The sequence below is a fragment of the Marmota flaviventris genome, chromosome 5, assembly GCF_047511675.1.
Source record: "Marmota flaviventris isolate mMarFla1 chromosome 5, mMarFla1.hap1, whole genome shotgun sequence".
Classification (NCBI taxonomy): domain Eukaryota; kingdom Metazoa; phylum Chordata; class Mammalia; order Rodentia; family Sciuridae; genus Marmota; species Marmota flaviventris.
Genome location: NC_092502.1, coordinates 53,799,806 through 53,823,970, shown reverse-complemented (window position 1 = coordinate 53,823,970; position 24,165 = coordinate 53,799,806). Strand labels below are relative to the sequence as shown.

Here is a 24,165-nt window from a genome sequence, read left to right as displayed (position 1 = left end):
CTTTGGTTACGAGCCATGTGTTCTTAAGATGCAAATTTCCTAATAACTTACATGGGTCCAAATGTGGGCAGAGAAAAGAAACTAGTTATCCTGAAGAATGGCAAATTTTTATAATAACACTTATTTTTACTAATTTTTTAAAAGTGCTTTTTAACTCTTCTAACCCTAATTCTACCAAAACCCTGAAAAGCTAAAAACCAAAACATACCAAATAAGGTACTTGTAACTTTCCTTTACATCTAAGTCCCAAACATTTTTCAGATGTACCCATTCACTATATAAGTGACTTCTAATAATATATCCATGTTTATACAATTCTGAGAAAAAAATGTTTTCTAATTTAAAACAATTACATTTGCCTATATGCTGTACTTTATTTTCTTTAGTATGATGGGGTTATCTATTTATTTTTGCCTGCTCAATAACTAATCACTCTCCTTTTGATTATAATATCCTGATTTCCTTTTGGGTAGCTCCTTTTTTTTACCTCATTTCTCAGACTACACATCTTCTAAAGGTGGATTCATGACTCAGTCTCACACATTGGTAGAACAGATTCTTATCCATAGTAAGGGGCTCATGGTGAAGTAGTAAACCAATGTGGGCAAGGGGTGTGAGTGTCAGAATTCTATTGAAACTCTTGAGAAAAATGGTCTATTGTTTTTACTAGTTACTAGTTTATTATTTTCTAATATGGTACAGTAAAGGTCTCAAGCTACTGGGTGGCCACTTTATCATCATATATGGGAAGTAAAAACAGCAAGATGGAAAGCTACACAAAGAGATATGGAGAAAAAGATTCTCATCTTAACATCAGGATTAACCATCTGAAGATAGTTTTACCACTGGGTTTTGCCATTAAATAATGTACAGTCCAATTGCTTAAGCAAGCATAAGCTTCTATCACTTGCCATTCAAAATGTTCTTACCAAGACAAGTACATAATCATTGAGATTGGAACCCCAATCTTATGTCAGATTTTTCTAAATAGGGCCTTTTAAAGGTTATACATCATCTTCAGATTTTTCTGTTTCCTAATGTCTCTGGTGCTTAGCAGACACACTATTCACGGGCTGAGTGTGTGCTGCTTTGTCACATCTTATCTGTAGCAATCTTTATTAAATACAGCACCATCAATACCTTTTTGGTCAAAAATCTTTAAAGCACCTAGCATCATGATAAACTGAGTTATTGACAGGAATATGTGCTTGCCATCATCTGTAAGGATTTTTAAAGTCATGCACTTAAAACTGGATTAGTTATACTGAATTTCTGTGAACATAACAGTATGATTTTATTTTCTAAAACGAATAAAACTATTCTGTTTATTTCCTTTTGTTTTTTAGAAGACAGCTGTAACTAAGCGTTCTATTAAGTAGTTCAGAGAATTTTTTAAAAAAATTAAAAACAAAGCTTAGATCCTTCCTGGTATATGCTTCTTACAATTGCATTCCAACAAAGGGAAGCAAAAACAAAATCAAAATAACAAAATTAAAAAAAAATAACAAAACCATATTCCTTTAACTAATTTTGCTTCATACATGTAATAGGCTCAATCAATTGAATTTTTAAAATTTCTCTCTTAAATTAATGAATGGGATTATTTTACCTGTGATTAGAGGAAAGGGGAAAGAGCAAGTTTAAAAAAACTACCTTTATTTTTTAATTTTTTTTCAGTTACATACTTTTAAACAGGGATGTGTTTCATTATTCAGACATTCAGGCAATGTTGACTTCATTAGTGTTGACAGAAAAGAAGCATAAAAATGCAAAACATCGTTGGCTTCACCTGAACATACCTGCATTACCTATTATTGACCAGTTTGTGTTGCCAAAAGACTTATTCCTTGGCATTAAAATGGAGCACTTAAAAATATTGCTAAAAAGCAAATGTCTAACACACTGGTCTTTGCAGCAAATAAGGGTATTTATACTTTTAAAATATTTAAGTCCATAATTGGATTATTATACACACCTTCTTATGTATAAGGAGTTCAGATCATATAAACACTGTACAGTCCAAAAAACCCTACTGAGAATAAAACTAAATAGGCTTATGATAAGAAATACAGGTATCGCATGTATTTACAAATATCACAGACACACAAATTTGGTCAAATACTGTAAAGAAAGAAGTGGTTTCACATTATAATGGCCAAAACATCCATCTACCTTACTTAAAGCAAACAAAAATAAAAACTCAGTGACTCCTGTAGTTTAAGACATCATGACAGTAAACAAAGAAACAGAAATGAAAACTGTTGACCAAATTATACAGCAAATGTTTTCTAGTCTGAAAGTAGGTCTTTAAAATCAAGAAAAGATCATTCAGAGATTTCAGAGTAATAGTGATAAATAATGTCCTGATTTGTGGTGTTCATATGGGTGCCTAATTACCAAACACTGCACTGAAATTTTGGCTAATAAGAAAAATAAATTATAAAGTACAATTAAATCTCTGTAAATGTAATAATGAAGTAAAAAAATGTGGATTTATTTACTTTAATACACATTTTAAATGTTACCTTGAGATAATAAAAATAAATAAGCATGCCTGGAGGCACACACTTAAAGACAAAGAAGAGACTGCATGGAAAGAGTAACAATTTTATAAATGAGAGGTGAATATGAGATTTGATCAATTTCTAGCCAGTCTTTGTTTTAAACCTTCTTGAAAACTCGGGCTACTACAACATGACAAAAGTACAGCTGTGTCCTTATGGCTTAAAACAAAGCATACTTGAAAAGTGGAATGGGCTTCCTTTTTCACAGAATTGTTACTTTGTTCATATGCAGGCACTTCAAAAGACTATAGAGGCAAAGCACCTGACCCATCCTTTCAAAATATTTTTCAATCATCAAAATTATATTAAAGGGTAGGAAAATTCCAAGGACTAGCAAAGTTGAATACAAGAGACTAATGTGCACAGAGGGAAAAAGAGTGACCCAGTTTTTATTGCTGGGGGGGTCTTTTTTTTTAATCAAAGAGCAAAAATAATAAACAAGACACCATTGCATGGCACATCCAAAGTTTTCTGCTTAAGGGAGAATGCAGTCAGTCATTCAGCAGTAGGTTTCAGTGGGATCTCCTTAGGTTCAACCTTATACATTGCAAAGAGGTTCACATTTATTTCTTTTCCTTAGTGTATTTAAGAAAAAAAAAAGAAAATTCCAACATGTCACTTCTCAAAGCATTCATTTCTTGCTATCTAACATACATTATTATCTGGAAGCATAAAGTTACATTATACAAATATTTTGCATTTTTAAAAAATAAGCGCTTTTGCCACTCCTACAACACTGTACTTCACATAGCGGTGCAACAAAAGCAGAGCTCATATTTCCCGCACTTATTGTGATTCATTTTACCAAACCATCTGCTGAACTCATAGAGCTTTTTCCTCAGTACCTCTGGGCAGTGACTGTACCATGATTTCACAGAGAGAATGTTAATATGATCCATGAATAACAGTACCATCAGTAATACTGAAATCAATGCAGATGTCACAAAATATGAACTTCTCAAGGAATAACTTTTTTAAAAACATTTGGGTAACTGTTTTCTCTGTTGCATTATCCACTGGGAAGAAAATTCCTGGTGATTATCCTTTTACAGAAGATATTAAAAAAAATCAAATTAGGTATATATAACTGGCTGACACTTAAGATACTGCTCTGTTTTCTACAACAGGAGAAGAGCTTCTGAAAAATGTCCTATAGAACTGTATTCATCAAAACCACCTCATTGGTCCATTCTATTCATTGATGGGCAAAGCACTCATGTTTTGACAAAACTTTAAAGCTTCCATAAAAGTTAAATTAGAAAAAAATATGAATGTAAGACAACCACAAAACGAAGTATGAAAGTATGACATATTTGTTTCTAAGAGTGAGTCCTTGAAAATATATGTGGTCACTACAGAGATGATTTTAATCACAAGACAGCAGATGAACATGTAAGTAACTCCCCATGATCTGTCTGTGTCCAGAGTCATTTGTGGCGTTGTATAGTTTTCCTTTTCCTTCGTTTGAAAAAACAGCAGCACCTGCAGATAAAGGAAATATTCTTTTATTATGAAAGTACTAAAATTATCAAAGGTTGAATATACAACATTATCTTAAGTGGTAATGAAAAGCAACAGGCCAGTAAAAGAAAGTGAACACACCAGTGAAGCACATATATTAGTGAAACTATGGCAGAGTTATTACTCTTGTGTCTCATCAACATGCCTTTTAGTTATAGCAAGACATGCTGTGTAACATAAAAGGGAACCACTTAATTCAAATGGCTTTGCATCAAGAATTGAGAAGCTATGGTATTCTGAATCCCAGCTGACCCAGACAAGTTATTTAGAATGCTCAATAATCTCTGACAGTGGCACGTTTTCATGATGAAGTTCATCCTAAGAGGTCTGTCCCTTTCTCTTTGATATTTATATCTGATTGTTGACACCATTGCTAGAAAGTCAATAATGATCCTAATACTGGGGATTTCACATTTTCACTAGGAATCAGTTCAGATTCCAAAGATCAAAAGAAAAACCCAACATCTATGTATCAATATTTCCCATCATATTTACAAACTGGAAAAAAGAAAGGTGATTCAGCTTTGTAATTCAAAATATAGATACTCAAAATAATATAGTCTTGATTTTTATTCCCTAGGGGAACAGTCTAGATATAATCCTTAAGGTAACTATTTAAACTTAGTCATGAGAAGATGCAATACATTATGGCTGCTGTAGAAAAATGCTGAGGATGGTATACAATGAAAGTTAAATAAGAATTGCTGATCACGATTCATCCAAAAAATAAAAATGAAAACCATACATATATACACACATGCATATGCACATGTTTGCAAACTAAAAGCCTGGAAGTTTTTCAAATACAGGTATGAGGATATGGCTCTTTCCTCCTTTGACACTTGAAAGAAAGTCAATCTACCAGAAGATCCTACCATATACAGTAAGGCACTGTTCTTTCAATTTTTCTTTTTCTTTTTTTTTTTTTTTAACCTTTGAAAGTCACCTCTAATTCCTGGGTTTGAATTTACTAAAGGTATAGGGCATGTATGGCTAGCTATCCTTGGATTTTCCAGTGAAGTGTGGTGTATGTATTATAGTTTTGAAAAAAGCAAAGCATATATAAGTTCATGGTGATTCCATCACCAAAATCTGTCAATTCAAAATTGTGATTCAAAGAAAATATGAGCTTATGAAAACAGTTTTGTAATTCATATCAACTCACATTCTAAGAGAATATTAATTCATATCTGCAAACCAAGCATAATAGATATATGCAGGTAGCTTCAAGTGTCCTATCCAGCAAACGATTATGGAAATAAAATAATTGTTAAGACATTTTATCTTACAGTGAAATAAATGCTAACAGAAATCAACACTATTCAATTAAACCACACAATCTCTCTATAAACATTAGTTTAAAATAATTTCAAGTCATTTGTGCCACGATTGTGAACTTCTATGGAATATTGGAAACCAAGTTATACAATGTACCAAACAGTACATAAGGGCTAGATCACAGAACACAAATAATTCAAAATTGTGTTATCAATTTATAAAGATTCAATGAGAAACATATGTAATTATGAATCTTTATAAATTCATAAAGATTCTTTTTACCTCACTTAGCTAAATTTTTCACAAAAACCTGCAATGAGTTACCCAGTTCTGGGCCTAGAGAAAAACTACCACTGGAAGAAGAAAAAAAAAAAAGATTTTTCCTGGATTTAGAAAAATAAGTCAAATTTCTTTTTAAATTTAGCTATCTAGTGCTTCCCCAAATCTGTTACATAAATTTTCTAAAATATAAAAGCAAAACAAAACATTAAAGCCAATTTAATTTATGAGATGAAAATTATTACTCTGAAATAAATCCTTCAATAAAATACTCAGAAAATGTCCATATGGTAGGAAGCAAAACATGGGGGTGGGGGGGAGGTATTTAGAAGAAAGGCCAAACACTGAAAGTATTACATTTAGGAATCTGGTCATATTTCATTGGAAAATAATTATTTAATACAAAGTTATTTTAATAATGTTCATTGTTCCTAAATACTATTATTTGTCATTTCAAATCCCAAAGAACATTCTTTAAAAAACTTTGTACTAAAAAGGGACTTTAATATATGGAAGCCTTTTAGAACAGGAAATTTAATGTAATACAAGTTTTAAGGAACAAGCTCAAGTCCCAGATTTTCCACACTTGTATTTGTGATTCACATTACCTAGTTTATTTTTCCAGTATTGTTTTTGAGCCAGCTTCTTCCCATTTCTTAAATAAACTTTTTTCAAATAGTATAAATACTTGTACTTGTATTATCAAGTACAGAAAACCATGCCAAGCATTTATTTGAGACTAAATATGAGTCATGGATGAATTCTAGTTGTAGCCTTTAAGTTCAAAAACAATCGAAACAAAGACTTACATTTTTCAGAAAGATATCCCACTAAAATCCTCTTAAAATAGATTTGCGAAGGACTGCTCCGCTATTAAGATGACTACCACCAGAGGGCAGCATTGCTTTATGTGATATGAATGTATGCAACACTCATGCATACAGATTTCAAAATACATAATTACACAAGATAAGAAGAAAATGGTGTTTTAATCTGTGGCTAATTTCTTAAAAATCATTTCCAAAACAGCTGATTTATAGTTTTAGTGGTTAATAATCAGAAACCTACTCTCATACAATCACTGTATTACATCAGTATTATTTTCCTCTAATTACTTACTACCACTTTAAAATTCTTCGATTTATTCATAATATTCTTTTTTTTTTAATTTTTTATTGTTGGCTGTTCAAAACATTACATAGTTCTTGATATATCATATTTCACAATTTGATTCAAGTGGGTTATGAGCTCCCATTTTTACCCCATATACAGATTGCAGAATCACATCAGTTACACATCCATTGATTTACATATTGCCATACTCGTGTCTGTTGTGTTCTGCTGCCTTTCCTATCCTCTACTATCCCCCCTCCCCTCCCCTCTTCTCTCTCTGCCCCCTCTACTGACATTCATTTGTCCCCCTTGTATTATTTTTCCCCTTCCCCTCACTTCCTCTTACAAAAGTACATAATATTCTTTCACATTAGAATTTAATCTTTCTAAGGACTTGCTCACAGATATATTCCAACAAATTAACATAAAGCTGACACTCATTTAATATTTGTTAATAAAAGAATGCTTTCTCTCCTAAATGCAACTAATTTCTAGAAGTTAGTCAAAATGCTCAAGCATATTCTAACTCTACAGTTCATAGCCATGGAACACAAACTCTAGTAAAACCTCATAAAATGGTATTGTAGTGCCTAAAATATTCTGTTTTGGAGAAAAATGGTTTGCAGAAGATTCTTAAAGGAGTCTCAATCCCAAGGTTAAGAAGCACTGCTCCCTAAATGTAACATCAGGGTCACTTCTTCTATTTGTCCATTTCCAAAAGAGCTTCAGTCTGATACTATAGGCTGAACACTGCAGATACTACATGGTTCCATGCCTTCAAATTATATGAGCATAGGCAAATATATATATATATATATAAATCAAAGTAATTTTAGCCCTTGGTATGGTTGAAAGCAGGGTGTGAACACCAGTTAATATGGATAACTACTATAATAACAGCAAGGATTCTAGGAATTAGCACATATAACAGTTCTCACAGATAATATGAGCAAATTATTTTATAAATAAATTCAACTATCTGATATTAGAAAATTATCCATACATGCAAATTTTAAAATATATTTTCTCTCTTTGCTGTTTGTATTTTCTTGCTCATTAATTCATACTCACTTGGGGTTTCTTTGGGTATAGGCTATTGGCAACTAACCTAAGGAAACTGATTAAGCTTATTGAACATTAAAATCATGTTCTTGTCAATGCTGTCTTCTCCCCTCCCCCTGGCTCCTTCTTTATTATTCCTTATGTTGTTCTACTGAGCCAACAGGTTCTCCCAAGGAAGAATCATTATCTGACATCATTCAGTAGCTAGCCTAAAGCTTTAAAGCTACTCCCAAACCCTTTGGGATTAAATATTAAGTTCTTCTGATGAATTCTAAGGTTGTTTCTTTAAATGTTACTAGGGAACAAGAATCATAATGGATCAAATTCCTGAACCATGAAGAAAACATAGATGGCAAGGACCAAGGTTTTGCTATTGATAATGCACCAACATTTCCCCTCTATCATTGCCTTTCTCCTCATCTAGAATTTGCTTTGTTTGCCTGGATCTCTGTAATACACTTATTTCTCTCAAACCCATCCCAAAACTGAAATGATTTCCTATCTGGATCAGAAGCTCTTACTTACCACAACAACTCACTGGCTCATCCTTCAGCCAAGATTATTTGTGCCTCCCAGAACCTACCCACTTAAGACTTCAGAATCTAGTTTCTCCTGACCTGCGTTGATGAGTATACAGAAAATATTTTATGACATCTAATCTTTAATTATTGAACAAAGGATTTTTTCCCTTAATACTTTAAATGTAATATTTCTAACTTTGAATCTCTTGATTTTTAAAAATGAGGAACTGCTCAATTAAACAAGAAGAATTATGATTAAAAAGGAAAACCATCCACATCACTACTCCAGGTAGGAACATATAGGCCTATCCTCATCTCCAATTTTTCCTCTCTATCCATGGGCAAGTCTCTCAGTCTGGAAGACTTGCAAAAATTTTCCTGTTTGTATTTTGTATCTTCTCATGCTAGGTTAGTTCAGAAATTTTCATCCTGCTTCTGTGATTGATTAGTCTTTTAATGGAATTTGTAGTCTACTCGCCAATCTGCCATTCAGTGTCTCAATCATAAATACAACCATGCCCTTTTCCTCTTAAATCTCATCAATGGTTCTACATTGGCTAAGGAATTAAGTCCACAATACTCTTCAAATTTGGCTCCCAGTTTATGTCTATGCTCTTCTCAGTCACATGTTGCATTAAGCAGGAAGGGAGGAACAGAACAAGGCACTAGAACATACCATATGGTCTTTTATATTCCCTTATCTTTACAAATGCTCTTCCTTGCACCTAAAATCCATTTATCCTCGCCCTAAAACAAGTTACACACTATTTATTAATTTGTGCCATAATTTTAATGCCTTTCTCTTTCTTATTAAGATGGTCCTTGAGGAAACATGTTTTGTTAATCTTTATAATTTTAAAGACTATCAAAGTCCTGAACTCTTAGAAACTAAATGGACCCAAACTGTCATCTTAATACCTTTTTTTGTGTGTGTACTCAGAATTGAATCCACAAGTGCTTTACCACTGGACTACATCCCCAGCCCTTTTCATATTTTGAGATAAGATCTCACTGAGTAGCTGAGGCTGACCTCAAACTTGTGATCCTCCTGCCTCACCTCCCTAGTCACTGGGATTACAGGCATATGTCACCACACCTGGCATCCTAATATAATTTTTAAACAACAGTTTAATTATTAGAGACTACTAACCCAAAATATAAATTATCTATCTAGTTTCACAGGAAAACTTCATTTGTAGTTTTGAGCCACTCTTTGCAATCTGATGAACCCCAGGAAGTGACAGAGCCTCTTAACTGCTACCAGATTAATTTTCCTAAAGTCCAACTGGATTGTATTGTTTCTAGATTTAAATCACAGCTTGCTTTCTTGTAGTGAGAAATATAATGTTCATATTTCCTTCCCTGGCTATCATAGTCCTTTGGGACTGGACACATAGCCAGCTGCAGTTTCCATTAACGAATTCATAGTTTCTACACTCACAGGGGTTACTCCTCAAACTTGCTTCATTTTTTCCTTGCCCCACATCACTGCTCAACCTCTTCTCTCTGACTCCTTCCACTAATTCTCCTTATCAAATATGCTTATCTATTTTGAGCTACCCAATTTAAAAAATTATGCTTATCTTTCAGAACTATTGCAAAAGTACTCTTAACCATTTGGATTTCTCTGATCTTCCCAGCTAGAAGTACATGCTCTGTTCCCTAAATTCCAATAACATTTTGTCCCTCTACTGTAGTGTGAATCTCATAATGCCTTGCATTATATGAATGGTTCTCAAGCCAGTTGTTCCTTAGAATCTCTCTGGAAACTTTTTAAAAATACTGATAATTAGATTTCACCACAGATAAACTACTTAAATCAGAAACTCTGAATGTATAACCTAAGCATATTTTCAAACTCCCCAGGTGATTATAATGCAAAACTAAGGTTGAAAACACTATAGGAAAGTCACTGATGTACTTCCTGTCTCTCTGGTGCTATGGAAGCCTTGACATATCTTCATAATCTTCTAACAAACAATAATCTGTTCAGTGAATATTAGTAGGGGGAAAAGAAGTGGAAGAAACAAACACAGATAGTATCCTACTACCTAAAAAATAATAATTAAACTAAAGGAAATCTTGTTCTAAATTTCTGGAAGGAATGATGAGCTTGCTATCATTTGTATGACCTTGAAACAAAATTCTCACCTAAAACAGATAAAGCAAAATCTCTTTACTAATGAAGAAGCCAACTTATACATGAGGGGACAGAATATTTTCTGTCATTTGGAAATTATGTGTCCCAATGAGGTACTATTTTAAGAAACCTGAGAATGCTAAAATGTCCAGCAGAGAATACATTTTAAATAATGGGACTAGGTAAGAGGATCTTTGCCAATCAGAAAAAGGAAAGAAATTCTGAAACAGAATTCTAGGCAGATTCCCAGCAGGTTCTCTGCAAAATGGTAACAGAAGGAAGACAGCCATATGATTTAATCTACGAAAGGAAAGTATACTTAGATTTCTTAATCATAGAAAAAGAGAATAAAAGGAACTTATAGAGATGTTAAGAACTAACCTAATTAAAGGAAAGACAAAACCTTACATTTGAAGAGTTTTTAGTGAAGAGGCAGAAAAGTTCTAAGGATTCCTGGAACCCTTCTAGAGTAAACTCTCACTGAAATGACGGGTTGCTATCTTTTCTTCCCCTTAACACAGTTTTATTAAAGAATAGTTTGCATAACATAAAATTCACCCTTTAACATGTACAATGCAATACTGTATAGTACATCCAGCATTGCACAGTCATCACCACTAATTTCATAACATTTTCGTCGGACTATAAAGAAATTCCATTATCAATTAGCAGTCACTCCCATCCACCTATTCTCTGCCTTAGGCAACCACTAATCTACTTCCTGTGCCGTCTGCATATTTGCCTAAACTGACAGTATATTTAAACAGAATCACATAACATGTGTCCTCTTGTCCGGCTTCTTTCACTTAAAATGTTTTCAATTTCACTTCTTTATGTTGTTGGATGGCATTCCATCACACTGGTATACCACATTTCTTAGTCAATCATGTACTAATAATATATTGAGATGTACTATTTTGACTACTAGGGATGTGAAGATAAAAAAGCCTTGATTTCATGAAATTCATGAAAGTGAGAGGTACATAAAGAGAATAATATAACAAAGGCAGACTTAACAAATCGATGGAACATAGACTTTAGAATGAAAAATAGGGCTGGGGAAAAAAAGTCAGGGGCCAGATTATGAAAATGTAAAAGGGCTTTGGTGTCATGGCAAGAAATCTGGACCCGATGCTCCAAGCAATTGAGAATAGTTCCTTCAGGAATAGCTTTCCCATCACTTTCTTCAATCTCATTCTCCAATGCCTACAGAAATGAGACCTGAACCCATAAACACACACAACAACACCCATACCAACTAAATAAATTACTACACCATTCTTCAAAGCCACCTTCATAAAGCATTCTCTCATTATCCAAGTCAGGAAGTGGTCTTTTCTTTACAAATTCTAAGATTTTAATACTTGTTTCATAATATGTATATCATACTGATACATCCTAAAACAACTACAATCTTTCTTGTTAGTTGTAACCTACTTAAAACAAGCCCAGTATCAGATATTTCTGAAATCCAATAGTATAACTGTTGAATAAACCAACAGATAAATGTAATAGATTTAATTGAAAGCAAGTCTCTAGAATGATGTTAACAGAAATTGACAGTTTCAGAGAAGAGGGTGTGTATAGAAGTAATATTATGGGACACTGATGAACAGGCACAAGATTAGAAAGAATGCAGATGAGAAAGACCACTGGAAGCTGATAATGAAGAAACAGAAAGGGATGATAACAGCTACTGAGTACCTGCCATGTGCCAAACAAAACATAAGCACTTTATCACATTTAATTTTCTCAATAACCTATAAGGTAGATATTATTAGCATCATTTTACAGAAAAAGAAACAAGCTTAAAGAATGTAACAAATAAGTGGTAAAAGTAGGATTCTACAATCCATATTTAACTACAAAGAATAAATACATTCTAACTTGCCACAGTGCCACTATACTTTCCTAAGTATTCTTAGGGTGGTATCTAAAATTCACATACATAAACTGCTATTTTTATTTTTTATTTAAAAACACATAAGTAAATCACTAACTAATTATATCTTGAATACTCTTATGTTTAGTCACAGTGTCCATAAATTCTAGAGTCAAAACTGATTAAAATGGAAATTAAAGTGCTCTTTAAAAAGAAATATCCACAAAAGTAGTCTCATTTTACAGCCAACAAATGAGCATTTTTTAAGAAATTGTATGTAATGTTTGCACATAACTAAAAAGAGTGAATAAGTAAAATGCTTCAAAATTCACTACTCTAAGCAACTTCCTTTATTCACTCCATGCTGACTCAAAATTTATCCTGAAACTGAGAAAAGCATTTTAAGCACAGTATTACAACTAAAAGCCAGAATGTAATTTAAATTCAATATTATTTCTACTAATAAAGATATTACTTTTCATAATGTTGTTGATTATCAGGACTATTTAGAGGATTTCTAAATTTTTCTCTCATGACAGTTTAATAAGAATATGGTATGCAATGACGATAATTGGTTAGTAAGTGAAATACTATTTTAGTGATACTATGGGGGAAGGAGGAATCTGCTAAGTGTATTTAATAATGACAAACAGGAAAAAAGAAAACTTAACTCAAAAATATATCTGTTGTAAAGTAACAAAAACCCGTTGTTAGAAAACAAATGCATAAGCAAAAGCAGTGTTCACATTCCATCTATGCAATTAAAAAGTGCCCCAAAATTAATGTCATTTGAGGAAAATAGTTGTAGCAGGCAAAAGAGCTCCTCAAACAATTATTTCTTGCTTCTAAAGAGCTGATGGCAATGACAGCAAATATTTTCAAATAACTTTTACCAACTGTAGCTTCTAAGTTAAGAGGTTTGTTTAGGGGGAAAAAAAAAAAGCAGTGCTAAATCTTTGAAATTATAGTCAATGGAGCTATTTTCTGCCTGCCTATACTTGAAAACTCACCACATGTTCAACACTTTCTGGCAGCTATATACACACACACGGAAAAAAAAAAAAATACAAGAAGAGAGAGAGAAAGAGAGAGAGAGAAAGAGATCATCAGAATCAGCCCACACTGAAATGATCACATTATTTTTCATGCTTAATTTTTCCAAGCAGCATTATTAGAACTTATATTTTTAAAACCAATAGTAAAGCATGCAACATTCTAGAAAAAAACTGATTCTTATTCTTACGGAAAAAAATAATAATACAGGAATAAACCTTCATGCAACAATCCTAAATGTTAAAAACTAAAAACTTATTATTACTTATATATAAGAATATGAGCACAATTCTTAAATAACTACATTTTATTATTAAAATATTTACTAGAATAAGACTATTTTAAATTTAGTGATTAAAATAATTAATCACACCACTTGTTTTGCATGCATTTATTCCTTGAAAGAAAAATTCTCTGAAATAATTTTATGTGACTATAAATCTCGAACATGCATAGTATAAGAAAAGAAATTATTAAAACAAGCAAAATGAATACATACTTGGTTTCATCCATCACTTCTACTTCTGTAGGGGCTGTGATGGGTGCATTTGAACGTCCTGCAGTAGGGTCATCTGTGTTTAACTCTCCATTTGTGGAACTTACAACCTGTTAAAAAAAAAAAAAGAAAAAATATATACATATATATATATATATATATATATATATATATATATATATATATATATATATATATCTCACACACACACACACACACACACAAAGTAAAGGTTAAAATACTTAAATTAGAAAGTTAATAGGAAGAGTACAAAACAATTAGTAGGAAGCTGTTCATAACAAATATAGTAATAAGTCTAGCATTTTACTGAAGATAAAGTCATACTACTTGCATTTTCAACTTACTTCCCTTACATCTTAAAATTTCTGTCTTCTATCCTCCTCTTCCTGGGCTTGAAAGCTAACTGCTCCACTAATGTCTCAATCAATTCCCTCTTGTATACCCCTTCTCTTTGATACATCACTACCTCATGAGTTACTTTCCTTGAAAATTTTCATATTGCCCTTCTGATGGGTTCACTTCAATCTGTAATCATGCTCAGGCCTCCATCACCTATTGCCCATTTAAAGAAATGGCAACTCTATTCATCTCCATAGTTGTTCAAGCCCCAAATATAGGAACACCGTGATTCCTCTTTGAATTAAACCCCACATCTAATACATAAATAGGTCCTGTTAAATCTTCCCCAAACATACCCCATACCTAATCAGTTCTCCCCAGTTCTATTACTACTAGGCCCTATTATCAAGCCACCATATTTTCTTTGTAAATAAGAGTAAAAGCCTATTAACTGGTCTTCTGGTTTTACTTGTACTCCAAGTAAAATGTATTATCCACACAGCAACCACAGTACTCCTTTTAAGATGTAAATCAACTGGGTGTATTTCCTGCTTAAAATGCTCCAACTATTGGCTTCCCATTTCACTGAGAATAAAAATCTATATTCTTTCCTCTATAAAAGCTATATTCTATATTCTTTCCTCTATAAAAATATATATTCTATATCCTTTCCATTGGCAAAGTCCCTCATGACATGATACTTGCCTACTTTCTCTGATCTCACACCACTTTCCCTTCCTTTCAATGTTAAGTACCTTTTTGTCACAATATCTTTGTGGTCAATAACTTTTAAAAGCAAATTGATTTATTTCCAAATATGAATCTTCTTCCCCACCTGGTGATAAGATTGAACCTAAGGCTTCATGCACTATAGGCAAGCACTCTACCACTGAGCTACATTCCCAACTATCTGTATAAAAATAATGAATTTATACAAATTGTTTATACTACTATCTTCCTAATTTCTATTTAATTTCATACAAGCATCATTACCAAGTGCACAGTAGAGGCTCAATATAATCTGTTAATTAACCAGATCTCAAATCCAACAAATGTATTAGAGATACTAAAACATTACATGTTCTACTTGTATACTCAGTTTTTTTTCTACACGTTTTTTTTTTTAAAGCACACTAAAAACTGACATAGTTCCAAAGAGTTTACTGGACTTGTTTAAAGCTACACATATATTATTTGAAACCAACTTTCTTACATATAGTCTTAAAAACTGTAGCTAAAGCTACAATTGATATTCATTATATCCTGAAAGATGACCATTGAGTATAGGAACAATTTCATGAACTTTCAACAAAAATAAACCAAACAAATATTCAATTTAACTTTTACTTACAAAGGTATTAGAGTACAATTTTCTTTGAGCATTCAAATCTTAAATAACATTTATAATAACACTTAAAGATGTTACTTTAAATGTTATTATAAAAAGAATATCAAAATAAGTTAATAATACTGCTTTGCCCCAGTGATATCTGAAAATGAATTTCCTAAGCTAAACTAAAGGAGATGAACTAAAAATTATTTACATATAAAAGCAGGTGACTACACTGGTCACTGTACTCCTTCCATTACCTCTCTTACAATTTCAGCTCCCCAGAAATCTATGGCTAAAAAATGTGATTATAACAGTCACTCAATTTTGTTCCTCATTAGTAACTCCATTATTTTCAAAGATTTTATAGAGAAGGCTGAAACCCCATTTTAGAAATGTTTTAGAAAGGTCAGCATTCAGAATTACTGTAATGTAGAACTGACTGAGATATGACAAATATTAGTCCTGACATTTCAACATGTATGTTTTCTCACAACTGCAAGATATATTTGTCCAATTATTTTCCTGTTATCATCATATGTATTTGTATTTCTGATGGTATACTGCAAAAATACCAGATTGCTTATTACAACAATTAATGTTATCCTGTATTTTTCTTAATAGTATCAAGTTGCACAATATTTATTCTGTACCATTTTTGATTCTACTCCTTTCTTCCCCCAAGAGCTCAAAATCCTATCATTCAAACTAAAGACTTTCAAACAAGAGATTCCAAAACTATGATGAGGTACACTATTTACTATGTAACATGATTTTTCAGTACAGTAGTGTCCTTAATATATGCCTTCAGCTCAGTTTCCCACCCTCCAAATTCATAGGATTAGATTTTCAAGCAGCACTGAGCTCAATGGCACTGTGCTACAGTGAAAGGCACAGTTACAATGGAATTAGAGACTGTCATTATCTATCACTAGTATATATTTAAAACTAATTTTAGAGATCTGATTTGTCAGGATATGTAGAAACATATTAAAAAGAAATAACTGAACTCTTCCTTTCCCCTCAGGCCCCATAACCAACTAAACTCCACCTTCTAATTATTTTTCAAGTGCTCTCATTTCTCTTCATCTCCATCACCATTGTTCCTCAGCTACACACTTTTGATAGCTGTAGTTCAGACTTTTCTCCCTTCAATCAAGTCTCTAGCAAAAGTAGTCTTTAGAAAACACTAATTGAAACAAATTAGCCCCTACCAATATTAGCCCCTACTCAATATCTTCAGAATAAAGTCCAAATTTAATTAGAGGACCTATTAGATCCTTCATGATTTGCTTCCTGCCTACCTCTCTCATTTCTCAACACATAGCAGAATGAATTCAATTACTCAATGTGTCTCTGTCCTCCATGACCTCCATGACATGTTGTCTTCTCAGCCTGATTGGTACACGGTTCTCCTGAGCCCTTCTACCTTCTTCAGCTGATTAACTCCTGCCGATTCATTAGGTCTCAATTTACCTAGCTATTACTTTTTCTGGGAAATTTCGACCCACTAAATCTAGGTTAGGTGCTTTTCCCATTTATATTCCTAGCACTTTGTGCCATCTCTACATATTACACAGCCTACTTATTAGCCTCCTCTACTGACTGAAATTTCCATGGAGATAGGTACCATATCTTTGTATTCTTCCTTTCATGAAAGAGCCTAGAGCAATACCTAGCACCTAGTAATCATTTATAGAGATTTTTTGTGAATAAGGATTAAAAAAAAAAACTGAATGGGATAAGTCTGTTTCTCAGCCATATTCATTACCAATGATTCTAAGGGGGAACACAGGTGGAATAGTCAATCGATTTTGTTTTGTTTTCCAAAACACACACAGACCAAGAATAGATTCAAAATAAAATCTTCATATATTTGAACATTATTCTTTAGTCTCTTTAATAGGTACATTTCAAAGTTATAGTTGTGAATTAATATGATTTCACTAAGAAAACAGAATTACAAAAAAAAAAAAAATTCCATTTGACCATGCTCTTTTGACTGTGCCTCTCTATACTCCCCAGAGATGCATAAAAATACTAGTCAAAGTTTCTTACACTTTGTAAAAACAATAGATTCTACTCATCTACTACTAATTCCCAGTCTCCATGCTAAATACTTTTTAAAATTATACTTCACCAATAAAACCATGAGGTAGATGTAAATGTATTATTAACATCCTCTTTTTACTGATAAATAATTTGAGACACAAAATTTGAACCCAATCTGACTCCAGTCACTGTGCTTATAAGCACAATGTCATCAATCTGGCAACTTGCATGCCTGGTCTGTTATATAATTCTGGAAAGGCAGGGATTTCAAGTTTAGACTCTGCTCCTCAGTTTCTATTAAAACACATCTGAAATAACGAATATCTGCAGAACTTTCTGTAGGTCAAAAACTGTGAGAGATTCCACCCTCCATGTTAACACTAAACAGCCGGGAATACTTTACAGTGCTGCATTGACAATGATCAGTTCTATGGAATAAAGTGCAGTGGTCAGAGAAGAAAGTCACAGATTCAGAATGGCTCATTTCATTTCATGCTGTTCCTGCTTCTGAGTATCTTGAATTCAACTGATTAAATACATATTAAGAAAAATACGAAATTGATAAACTATAAAGGAAAATTATTCAAGTAGAAATATATCAATAAAAAATAAAAATAGACTCTAAAATGAAATGGATTGAGATAACAAGTTTTGTTTAAATATTCTTTAAGCCAGCATTTAGAATATCTTAAAACAACATTTTAAAAGACATATGTGACTCCATTGTCTTTTCCTATTTCTACAACGCACATAAATAATTAAAATTTAGAGGTCATGGGAGGGCAGACTACAGTCACTGTTCTTAAGTGTATAAAAAAGGGAGAAAAGGAATAAATCATAAATAAAGAACTGTTTTAAATTTGTGTAAAAATCCACACAATTTACTGAGGGTAAAAATTATCATGAAAAATTTTTTATCTAAATACAAACAAAATATCCCATTATAAAAATCAGGATCATATTTATTTGACTAGTTAATCACCAAGTATATTCTGATACAAGGATTTTAAAAAGTTCGATATCTAAAAATTAAGTTTGAAGGAGACAAAATCAATGAATGGGAAAGATATAAAAATGTTCTATTACTTAAAACATTAAGAATTAGCTAATTATTGAAAAATCAAGTTTAACACATATTTCAAGTAATATAGTTCATTTTTCTAATCTGTTATGAGTATGTCTTAAATATTATTGCATGTATTTGCAAAAAATGAATAAAGGCAAAAATCTTAGTATCCCTGGTGGTCTTTCCACACTATGTTAATTTGTTGTTTTCTATTCTTTTTGGTTAAATAACAAAGGAAAAGAATTATTAATAGAATTCAGCAACAAGCTTCCCATTAGGATATGAAATCATGCCACGAGTTCCAAAAAAAAGGGTTAGTTGTATAAATTTGGGGAATAATCACTCATGCAAAAATCAGAAAATACCTGTACCGAGCCACCATGTCTGTCTGCTGCAAGGTGAGCTCTCAAATGGTGGGGATTTGCCTGCTGGGAGTCCCAAGCTGCCCTGTGGTCTGCCGACTGCCATTTATTTAATGCATGTGGCATGCATGGAAGAAGAAAAACCCAATATGTTAAACATCTCATCCTCATAATATATAAAGCAAATGCACAAAAGGAAATTCAAAATACTATTTTGAATCAGGTGCAGTTACCTTTGCACATGGAATGTGGAGAGATTTTTGCTAAATTGTGTAATGATCAATAAAATAAAATAAAATCATAACATTTTAGCAGTAAGAGGACTTTGGGGTCAAAGACTCTATCCTCTAACTTTATAAATAAATTTTAATAACCAAGGAAGTAAAAACGGCATGCCCAAGAAAGCATTCCAAATAAATTAGAAGTACAACAAAAGGCCATCCAGTATACTTTCTTAGAGTAGAAGTCCATATTGGTTTTCTCATGAGCAGTTAGTTATTTTTAATAATGTAAAAAATAGTTCTTAAAATATAAAAAATAGTTCTGTAATTAAGGTCTTGGAAAATTTTTTCCTCTTGCTTAGTAGTCTATTTCTGATTGTATGAATGATAAGAAAAAACAGAAAAGTTACTTAAAAAATGAGGATAACTATATAAAATGCTATGAGAATATAACAAAATGCTTTTTTAAAAAAACTGACAAATCTACATATATGAATTCTCTTGCTTTTTTTCATCTTATTTTTTTTAATCTGGTTCACATCAAAGAGCCTACTTCTATGAAACAGGCCAAAAGTTCTCAACGTTTTTAGATCCCCTTGCAAATCTATATGCCATAACCACAGTCTAGTAACAACCTGCTAGTAGAATTAAAAGTAATTTTTTAATAGGGGTCAATATTTTTATTTCAGGAAAATGTATACAGCCCTGGAATAAGGAGGGACAAGAATACAATATTTTAGTCCTTACATGTTTGGTTCTGCATCAGTTACTTTGTATGTGCCATCATATTTTGAGATGGATAATATCATCTCCATTTTACAGATGAAGATATTAAACACTAAACACTTTGAAGGTCACAAAACTAACAAGGAGTACATCAGGGATGGCAACTCAGTGCCTATTGCTTTTTCAAAAAATCTACCTAGCTTCTTACCACAATTACATATGTTCTAAAGTCTTCAGTGCACTTTTCTTTTTCACCCAAAGTTAGGAGAACCTTCCCACAAAGTACAAAGTATAACATACTAGAAGAAAGAAGCCCAAGCAAAAGGGTGACCAAAGCAACCATTGGGGTAGAGATGTTAAATTCAAGTAGAATAAATAAATGCGCCGGCACTCAACTTCCTAAATTAAATTATATAATACAAAATTACTCCATGGCATTAAGTATGTCATCAAAACAATTTATGATGGTTCTATAATGTCCTTTCATTTAACCCTCTAAATTCATAACCAAAATTAAACAGATTCTAATTTTATTTTGAAACAAATTAAATGAAGTCAAATCTAAACAATATGAAAAAATGAAAATGATACTAAAAATTTAGACAAATATCTAGGGTAACAGGCAAAATTATGGGGTCACAGAATTCTCTAAAAATGTATTAAAAAGTTATACACCCTTTACTCAGAACAACTACACATACCTAACACTTTATATATAATTGTAAAATCCTAAAGATTTACTAAAAATTCCATATGCATAATCTGCATTTTATATATACATATATAACCTCCCTACATTTAATGCAATGAGGACTGCACATATATAATTGCCACCCTCAGTGAGCTTATAATCTAACAAATAAGCCGTGTCTGAAATATGTAGTAAGCTAACAGTATAAAATATTTAAATTATAATTTAATTCAATAATAAACAAAGAGTTTCACTTATTATAATACCAAAGAGTTCAAGGGGAGAAATTTAGAGAATAATTAATTATTGAAAGTCTTCCAACTACGCTCAAGAAACTGTAGTTCAGAAAACATAAACTCTAAGTCTCAACTTCTGAGCCATTTCTTTCTATTATGGTTTTTAATAAAAGTTACTGTACGGGGCTGGGGCTGAGTGGCAGAGTGCTTGCCTGGCACATGTGGGGAACTGGGTTTTATCTTTAGCACCACATACAAGAATAAGCAAATAAAAAGGCATGCTGTCCATCTACAACTACAAAAAAAAAAAAAAAAAAAAATTAAAAACTGGACTGTTTGCTATTCTTCAAATTCTATAATTCTATATTTTTAAATTTCTGGTTTTTTAACTGTTAACTCGCCTCAAAAGGCCTTTATTCTATTCCATTATTTGCCTTTAACAATTCCATTCATTTTCAGGTCCATCTCAAAAGCCACCCTTTCCATAAAAATTTTTACAAGATACCCACATATTCACGTACCCCTCCATGGAACTTTATTAATAGGTTTCACACAATATAGCTTATTCCTCTTTGAAATGAAGTTATTTGTGCATTTATTGCAATAATCATGATAACAGTAATACCAGTCACAAAAGTTGAGATTTACTAAAAGCATATGATAGGAATTAACATTCATTATTTCCATTTTATAGAGGAGGATATTGAGTCTTTGAGAGATTTTACCAGGATCAAGTCACATTTTGATCTGTTATCAGAGATTGAATGAGCTCGTAACTAAATACTGCTCTAAGGGTCACTTGTTACATCATTTTTAAAGTTTTAAATTTTCTTCATATTTGTATTGGTGTATTATAATACATAATTTCTTATAGACTAAACTGTCTTCTTTACCTCTGCATTTCTAAAGAAATAAGGAGGCCCAAACCAGCCTGCGGGGCACCCTGGCTCACAGCAGGCCCAAGTCCCACCCTTCCATCTGTGGGGCAGACACCCACCAGAGCCTATCCTCCAGCACAGGACCGCCTCTTCCTACCAGCAGACTACCACGAGAGCCCAGGACCAGCCCAGAGCACCCACACTAGCCCACTTAGGACCCAGGCTCACAGTAGGCCTGGTCCACTCCTCCACCCATGGGACAGCCAGCCACTGAAGCCCATCCTCTGCCACAGGTCTATCCCTTCCGACCAGTAGATTACGTGGGACGTCAAGCCCAGCAGCCCAGATCCACCCATCTGTGTGGGGTCCAGGCTCACAGTAGGCTTGGGTCCACGCCTCCATTGGCAGGCACCCTCCGGAGCCCAGTCTCCAGCACAGGACTGCCTCTTCCAACCAACAGACTACCCCAGGAGCCCAGGCCTGGCCCAGATCTGTCCACAACAGTTTGCGCAGGATCCAGGTCCAGGGTAGGTCCGAGTTCACCCCTCACCCACCTTGGAGCCTTCCATCTTAGGATACTGCAGTCACCGCCATAGCCTTCCCCATGCAGTAGCCCATAACTTTTTGACAACAGACAGGGCCTAAAAGCAGCTGCATCTCAGAGCAGGCATCCCAAAGGAATGTGAGGCCCACCCTTTCAGCCCCATCTCTATAAGACATTGCTTCCATCATGGGGCACCTTAACTATTATCTTGAGTTACCTCGGCTATTGCCACCACCACCTTTAGATGCATACATTGAGGGACACTAGCAGGGTCTAGAAGCCCAATATCAAGGTGAGGTACAGACAATCTGCACAGGTACTACAAGAATATAGGGAAGAAACTGTAATATCTCAGATCCACACTGTAAGAAAGGAAGACACATAGATAACATGAAAAAAACAAGGGAGGAAAGTGCCCCAAACAAACTAGACACTATAATAACAGAACCCATGGACAGCGAAGTTGATGAAATGCCAGAGAAGGAATTCAGAAGGTTCATAATTAAAATGATCAGTGAATTAAAGAATGATCACTCCAACATAGAGATAAGAGAGCAAATACAGGTAGCAAAAGATTACTTCAAGAGAGAGATAGAGACTCTGGAAAAAAAAAACAACAGTCAGAAATCCTTGAAATGAAGGATACAATAAATCAAATAAAAAACTCAATAGAAAGCACAACCAACAGACTAGATCACTTGGAAGAAAGAACGTCAGATAATGAAGACAAAGTATACAATACAAAAAATAAAGTTGATCACACAGTGAAGATAGTAAGAAACCATGAACAGAACATCCAAGAATGATGGGACAGCATCAAAAACCCAAATCTAAGAGTTATTGGGATAGAGGAAGGCACAGAGTTTCAAACCAAAGGAATGTACAATCTTTTCAATGAAATAATATCAGAAATTTCCCAAGCATGAAGAACGAATTGGAAAACCAAATACTAGAGGCTTATAAGACACCAAATGTACAAAATTACAACAGATCTTCACCAAGGCACATTATAATGAAAATGCCTAGCATACAGCATAAGGAGAGAATCTTAAAAGACGCAAAAGAGAGGAATCAGATCACATATAGGGGAAGATCAATTCGTATCTCAGCAGATTTTTCAACCTAGACCCTCAAAGCCAGAAAGAAAATGGATGCCAACCAAGAATCTTATATCCAGCAAAACTAAGCTTTAGATTTGATGATGAAATAAAAACCTTCCATGATAAACAAAAGTTAGAAGAATTTACAATTAGAAAGCTGGCACTACAGAACATCCTCAGTAAAATATTACAAGAAGAGGAAATGAAAAACAACAATGAAAATCAGTAGAGGGAGGGATTACACTAAAGAAAATCTAACCAGAGGAGAAACGAAGTCACATTAAATAAGAAAAATAAATAAAAATGGCTGGGAATACAAATCATGTCTCAATAAGAACCCTGAATGTTAAAGTCCTAAACTCACCAATCAAAAGACATAGATTAGCAGATTGGATCAAAAAAAAAAAAAAAAGACCCAACAATACGCTACCTCCAAGAGACTGATCTCATAGAAAAAGACATTCACAGACTGAAGGTAAAGAGTTGGGTAAAATCATACCACTCAACATGGACTGCAGAAGGAAGCAGGGCTTTCCATCCTTATATTAAATAAAGCCGACTTCAAACTAAAGTCAATCAAAAAGGATAAAGAAGGACACTATATACTGCTCCAAGGAACCATAGACCAACAAGACTTAACAATTATAAATATATATATACCCGAAACAATGGAGCATCTATGTTCATCAA

The 24,165-nt window shown here is 33.2% G+C and overlaps 1 protein-coding gene across 10 annotated transcripts in view; it reads right to left on the bottom strand.

The window, feature by feature from the left end:
* Positions 1–1,639: 1,639 nt before the first annotated feature.
* Csnk1g3 (casein kinase 1 gamma 3) overlaps positions 1,640–24,165 on the bottom strand; it is a 108,766-nt gene continuing 86,240 nt past the window's right edge. For 3 of the 10 annotated variants that reach the window (XM_027949304.3, XM_071612213.1, XM_071612212.1), the window contains exons 11-14: positions 19,083–19,178; positions 13,913–14,019; positions 13,371–13,394; positions 1,640–4,046 (exon numbers count right to left, since the gene is read on the bottom strand). In XM_027949304.3, the coding sequence (XP_027805105.1) occupies positions 3,992–4,046; positions 13,371–13,394; positions 13,913–14,019; positions 19,083–19,178 (282 nt within the window). In that variant the 3' untranslated portion in view covers positions 1,640–3,991. The remainder of the gene's footprint in view (positions 4,047–13,370; positions 13,395–13,912; positions 14,020–19,082; positions 19,179–24,165) is intronic. The other 7 variants (XM_071612215.1, XM_071612216.1, XM_071612218.1 and 4 more) reach the window with 4 other exon arrangements.